The sequence below is a fragment of the Diadema antillarum genome, unplaced genomic scaffold (assembly GCF_040938485.1).
Source record: "Diadema antillarum isolate AM-2024a unplaced genomic scaffold, OU_Dant_1.0 scf00000010, whole genome shotgun sequence".
Taxonomy (NCBI): domain Eukaryota; kingdom Metazoa; phylum Echinodermata; class Echinoidea; order Diadematoida; family Diadematidae; genus Diadema; species Diadema antillarum.
The window spans coordinates 2,626,552-2,633,563 of NW_027270899.1; the positions used below are offsets into that span (position 1 = coordinate 2,626,552).

At 38.4% G+C, this 7,012-nt stretch overlaps 1 protein-coding gene across 1 annotated transcript; it reads left to right on the plus strand.

Annotated features, from left to right (window-relative positions):
• The first annotated feature begins 637 nt into the window (after nucleotides 1-637).
• LOC139720329 (uncharacterized) lies at nucleotides 638-6,734 on the plus strand. The gene is made up of 2 exons (XM_071631696.1): nucleotides 638-968; nucleotides 4,619-6,734. Exon 2 carries the CDS (start codon nucleotides 4,628-4,630, stop codon nucleotides 6,506-6,508), a length of 1,881 nt encoding a protein of 626 aa, XP_071487797.1. The 5' UTR covers nucleotides 638-968; nucleotides 4,619-4,627; the 3' UTR covers nucleotides 6,509-6,734.
• Nucleotides 6,735-7,012: the final 278 nt, after the last annotated feature.

A 7,012-nucleotide genomic window follows, 5' to 3' on the forward strand; every position in this document is an offset into this window, starting at 1 on the left:
TTTAAACTATATGATTCACTTCAGTTCCATTAGCAAAGGTGATGCATACAAGTTCATATTTTTGTCATTAATTTTTGAATGGGTTTTTCAACTCTGTGCTGCTGGCATGCTCGTCTTGTCATTGGTTATGTCTTATTTGGCTCTCCTTTTGTTTGCATCATAATGATATGAATGCACCTTTACACAATTTATGTAATCCTCACTCAAAGAAACACAGCCTTTCAAATTCGGTCTTTCATGGTGTTGCCCTTTCGTATGGTCCATGAAGTGTCCCATTTATTTTTTTTTCGCCCTCATTGGAAACATTTCTCTCTGCCCTATATGGTGCAGACGTATTAGAGGAAAATAAAGTTTGCAAAGGGCTTCCAAGACAGGTAAATTGTTATTTATTAAGAAATCTGAAATGATAATAATTTGCCCGTGTCTATTTTGTATTAAGTCACCTTGGAAAAAATGCTGAAAAGAAAGACAATGACGAAATTACATTGAAATTGACGTAAAATAGGATGCCATGTTACACGATATGCCGACAGTCAAACGAAAATAATCTGCTGAAGATTCTCCATCTCATTTTACTCGGATTATCTCTTGAAGTTATCATTTTACATTGTAAAGAAAAAAAAATAAATCGTGCTCTGTGACTTTCACATACACAGGGTGTATATGAGATGTTTGGGGAAAACCCGCAACTATTAATAATAGGGTCCCAGTGAAAAGGTCATACGGTAAGTACTGACTTCCTTTGAATCGTCCCGCCATTTTTTGAGAGCCTCGCAATACATCTTTCTTTCTAATAACTAACTCTCAGTACTCTGTTTGAGTCTTTAGAGTAAGACCGCACTCATTCTAATTTCTGTTCTCACGTTCCTACAGGCCTAACATAAAGTAGGTTGTGATTTTATGCATCACTACTCTTCGGAGCCCGACAGAAAATCAACAAAATTCAACCCGGAAGCGCAGCATACTTGGTAAGCACATGAAGCATTACTTGATCACGCAAGTTATTCATGCCTGTTATGTAGTTTTAAAAGTGCACAACGGATCGCCATAAAAAATTTTTGGGGCCACTAATATTCCTCATTTCATCAACGTTATTAAAATCGCAATCATATAGCAGTGTATACCACGTATACTATTCGTTGTTGATTCCATTATATATTTTACTCCCATTCCAGCGTTTCTCCAGCTCCTGAACTTGTTACCGAATCAAGCGATTAATTCATTCATGTTATTGATTTGGTGAAAGACAACAAGTTATCTCTTAGTTTGAAAAATCTTAAATGATCTTCCCAATCCAATATAAGCAGATGAGAGCCCTACAACTGAAGCTATTTTGCAGTTACTGACTAAATTCGTCAATGTCTCTCTTGACAACACATTTTCTTGGAACGTTGGCAGATAAATCTAATAAAACTATTTCCCGTACTATCAGAGTAGGAGACAAACTTGGTGAATTTAGTTGTCGCCGGTAAATATGTGCTTGGATTTAAATGCTATACAAGGAAACTGATAACCCCAGAAATTGAGTAGAATCAATTCTGAGAATTTCATTTTCCATATCCAAATAACGAAAGATTATTGGAAAGTAACAATGATCATTTTTTTTTGATTGAAAAAGCAGATAAACATGGTACATGGGGTTAGTACAATAAAGTAAATACAAATAGATATCAAATTCATCACGTTAATATCAGTATCATTTGATCGTTGTTATTATAAGAACTTGAAGTTGTTTTAATGGTATACAAGTAGTGGAATTTTAAAGACATGAACGTGCATTAGCATGATCAAAAACGGATATTTTGTGACGCACATTACAAGGTAAAGACAATGGAGATCCAATATAATAAGTTGAAATACCAGCATGACCAGGGTCTTCAAAACATCGAACAAGGCGTTCAACGGAGATAACCATTGTATGCAAATAAGGAATGAATCACAAATAAATAGTATAGTCTCGCCAATTCCGTAACGCTCGAAGCTGACATAAAATAAAAATGTTATGATAATTAGACAAGAGAATGAGAAAGTTATAAAAGAGAAACGTGACCACTAGTTATAGAAATAGTTTTCTAATGTACCTCTTTAGGCTGCGAATAGAGATCGACCATATTTTTTCTCTCTTACTCTTTCTCTTTATCTTCAACTTTCGCAATCCCTTTTTTCTTCTTAGCGTGATATGTGTTCATTCTGTTATTGCTTTGATTTGTGAAATAGTTATTGTTTTGTTGTAACTAATCACATCGATAGTTTATCAAAACTAGGCCTATTACTCTTTCTGTGTATCTATTGAGGCCCCAAACATTAGTCTTTGTTTACTGGGGACCCCCCTGCATCGTAACTTCACTTTTTTCATAACTCTGTTTTCTGTCACTATGATTTTTTACTAAAAAAAAAAATGATTTGCATAACTTGGTATATTTTCAAGTGATATGTTAAATTGCACTATGCAGAAACAGCAAATTATATGAAAAATATGATTATTCAAATCCAGCAACCATATAGTTTCCCCATGATTCTGGATTTCCAATGTGTCGTTTCACGTACATAAGAGTGTGCAGAAGATGGGAATTAATATTCAAAACATGTGTAATTTGACGACAGTGCCTTGTACGAGTGGACAAGAACCTAATTACATATAGTTAATGCACCTCACGCTCAGGGAAGAGGCTCCTCAATCAACAGCTACTATATTTCGTAAGCACTTTGAACTATGAATGATCATTTCTTGGGATTGATATTTATATTTCTTGTATTGCTATTTCGGCCACAAATGTCAGGTGTTTTCTTTTGCATAATCCTCTCTATTGATCTCTCTCCGTTTGGTCCATGAAATATGCCAGCCCCCCCCCCCTAACACACACAAACACACACATAAACATATGCATGCTTTAAGGACAAGTTCACCTTCATAAACATAAGGATTGAGAGAAAGTAGCAATATTGGTAGAACACATCATTGAAAGTTTGAGGAAAATCAGACAATCCGTTTAAAAGTTATGAATTTTTGAAGTTTTTGTGCAGTAACCGCTGGATGAGAAGACTACTGCGGTGTATGAATAAGTTATGTCACATGCGTACAACAATAAATGGAAAATATAAAGAGAATTTCACAAAATTCCATCTTTTGAAACAAGTATACATTCCCTTGACTCGTTACCAACAAATTTTATGGGTAATATTATTCCCCCTGCCTTTAGAAAGAGGCAAGTCAAGTGCACTGTAAAAACATGGGTGTTAGATTTAACACCACGGGTGTTAAATCTAACACCGATCAAACTTCAATAAAGGACCACACCCACAGGTGTTAAAAATCCACTGTGATGGTGTTGAAAAGTGTTCACCTGACACTTCGTGGTGTTAATTTGACACTGTATCTGGTGTTATTTTGACACTGTACTGGCGTTAATTAAAAAATGACACCACATGGTGTTGATTTTATATTTGTTGGTGTTCATATCAATGGATTAACACCCGTCCAGCTTCAATAAGGGACCACACCAGCTGGTGTTACTTTGGTGTAAATTTATTTTCACATATTTTCAAAAATCTAGTATTTTAATGTAAAATTCTTGATCGTCTTGTTTAAATTAAAAATCAACAAGAAGTGCAGTTACTAAGAAACTCTTCAAAAAACAGTTTAAAATTTGGAAATGACACCCGGGGGTGTTAATTTAACACCATAAATGAGCACCGAAAATTTAACACCAGCTCGGTGTTCACTATTTAACACCGGACTTTTTGCAGTGTGCTTTTTTATTATGCGAAAAAAATGAAAATATGTTGAATTTTCTTCTATATTTTCTTTATACTGTTGTACGCATATGACTCACAAGCTGTAGTAGTCTCCTCTTCCAGCGGTTCCAACACAAAAATGTTAAAAATTCATAACTTTTGCATCGATTGTCCAATTTTCCTGAAACTTTCACTGATGTGTTCTACTAATATTGTTGCACTCTCTCAATCCTTGTTTATGAAGGTGAACTTGTCCTTTAACGTATTGGTCCCTCTAAAGCAAGTGTCTCTGCCAGAATGTGGGGAAACCCATTTCTTAAAGACAAAAGGTGAAAGAATACGCCCAGGCTTTCATTCACCACTCGACCATATAGGGCTTGTTTTTATTTTCTAGTTCTCTTTAAGGTTGCACTTACTTGATATTCAAGCTCTTTTGTTCATCAACCATCAGAGTCAGCAGACATACAGTAGGTTCTAATCCTAATCCCTTTCACATGAAACATACCAACAGTGCAGGCGATTGTTTATCAATGTACGACATGATTTTTTTAAGGATGGATTCTATTCCAAAAAGTCTCTAACTTTCGATGAATTGTGTACCTACCTGATACATTTTGCAAACGTTTTATACTATACAGATGCAATTTATTGATTGTTATCATGAAATAATAGTATGAAATGAATTGAAAAGTGAATGCATTGAATTAATCTTTGCCTCGTATCGCTATTCGATCTTTCCCTTTTCCTTTTCTTGTCCTAAATATGATATTTGTTAACATGTATTACTTCTTATATTTCTTGTTTGCTAAAATTCTGCTAGAACTGCCTGATACCAAATAATACCTAATTATTATGTCTTGTGGCTCTTTTTTCTGTTCAACAGACCAAAACTATGGCAACGTTTAATAAAGTCATTAGTCAAGATCTCGAGTGTCCTATTTGCCTGACACTTTTCAACAAGCCTAAAGAATTGGCATGTTCACACACTTTCTGCGAAGATTGCTTGGAGTATATCTTTCAAGCTCAACCCAACCAACAAACGCTTAAATGCCCTGTATGCAGGAGAGGAGCACCCTTACCCAGTGGAGGTGTTGGTAAGTTACAAACAAACGAACCAGTGAGTTCTCTTTTGGAGGCATTGAAAACCGAGAACCCAACATGCACAGTTTGTGAGATGGACGAAAAACCGCTAGCTGTGTCCCACTGTCAGGATTGTGGGAAATATATGTGTAAATCGTGTGAGAAAAACCACTCCACCTGGAAAGCGCTCTCCAACCACGAAGTGGTGCCCATGAGCGAGGTGCTCTCGGGAAAAGTTCGGCTTAAGAGGAGAAGAAAGTGTAAGAAACACCCTAACGATGATGAAGACTGTTACTGTATCGGATGTCGGGAGTACATTTGCTGTAAGTGCGGGATGTTGGAGCATTCGCAAGCTGGTCATCAGGTGGAAGGAGCACCTATTCATGAGGAAAACATTCTCAAAAATATCAAGGAGTTGAAAGAAAGAGTAAATTCAAAGAAAACGACTGTTGAAAACCATATCAAGTTCATAGCCACACAACGCAATGAAATAGCAAACATATTGGAAAAGGTAAATGATGACATTGACAAGGCATACGAGGAATGCATTCAACTATTGTCAGACAGAAAAGAAGCGCTGAAAGGTCAAGTGAAACGATGGTCTGAAAAATTCGAGAAGGAATTATACGACATGGATGAAGAGCATCGGCGAACAATCCGTCACATAACCTCCACGGAGGAGCTTGTCACTAATGGTATGAAGGCACCTCTGGAGAAAGACGCATTGTTTGCACACGACACGCTGCGCGAAAACTTGACGAATCTCCTGGGACGAAATGATCCAGACGACCAAATACCTAGACGTGTGAAAGAACGAGCTCAGAGGATTTCATTCAGTAAACACGTGAAGGCCAATGAACTTTGTCTCGGTGAGCTAAAAGATTACAAGTGGGAAGTCAAAGCAGACGTAAAGCTCACTGGTGTAGGACCTACCTGCCGCATGAGGTGTATAGCAGCAACACCAAACGGGAAAATGGCGATGGGCAGGATGGGAAGTTATGAAAGTGGAATCTATCTCTACTCCCCTGATGGCAAGTTACAACAGACGGTGATGGAACATGTTTTTGCTTATTCAATGGCATTCCTGTCTGACGGACGAAGTGTTTTGGGCCTACGTGGTAAAATCTACAAGATATCACTGTACACTCCACACTGGGAGAAGCTTGACGTCACGTTCGAGACTGGAAGCCAGCTAACAGCTGCTGATAGTGTGACTGTTGACGGAGGTGATAATATATACGTGAGTTGTGACATACGCCAAAAGATCCAAGTATTTACCCCACGGGGAGGGAAGGCTTTCAGAGAAATAATGTATGATAAATTACATATCTCACCAATGCAAATAGTCTCATTTCTAACAACGGGAAACCTGATATGCGGTGTGCTCAATCGTGTCATATGCCTTGATGGTAATGGGAAGATAAAGAAAGTCTTCAGGGAAAATGGTAGGGATGGCTACCCGGCAGTTTGTCGAGATGATTCGGTCATTATAGCCTTGGTGGATCAAGGGAACGGTCTTGTCAGTATCGATCGATACGCGAGGGATTTGGAGTACGTGCACAATCTCATCACTGATTTCAAAGTGCCAAAAAGTTGTCGGTACGTGTGCCTCCTACAGGTGTTCAAGAGTGGTGAGATAGCCTTGTACATGCCTCCGCAAAGATTCTACATATTTGACACCGTAAGAGCATAGTGTGAACATTGACGATATTTTGAAATTGCCCTGGAAAATTTTTTATTTCCCTTTCTATGTGGGGCTGGAGGTGATGGAGTGGGTGAGGAAATAAGACGGGGGTCTAGGGCAATTACCCTCTGGGCAATTACCCCGTCCCCTTCCCCTGGCCTTAATCCAAATCCTAATAATGAACCTAATCCTAGCCCTAAACCTAACCCTAACCCTAATCTTTTATTACTCCTACCTTACCACTAACCAGTATTTAGCGGGGGGGGGGGGGGGGTTATTGCCCTTTGGGGGTAATTGCCCGGATACGGTATTGTGTTGCAACCAAACCCTCCATGCAAGGACAGGCCACCGTCTCCACAAATGGGGGTCACTCGACTAGCCCGGCTTGTGACTGCAGCCATCCTGACCAAACCCTCCGTCACATCGTGGAAGACTGCCACATGTCTGTATATGTATGTAAACACAATACGAAGATGAAATAGCGACGGTTCATAAATACACGCGTATTGCACG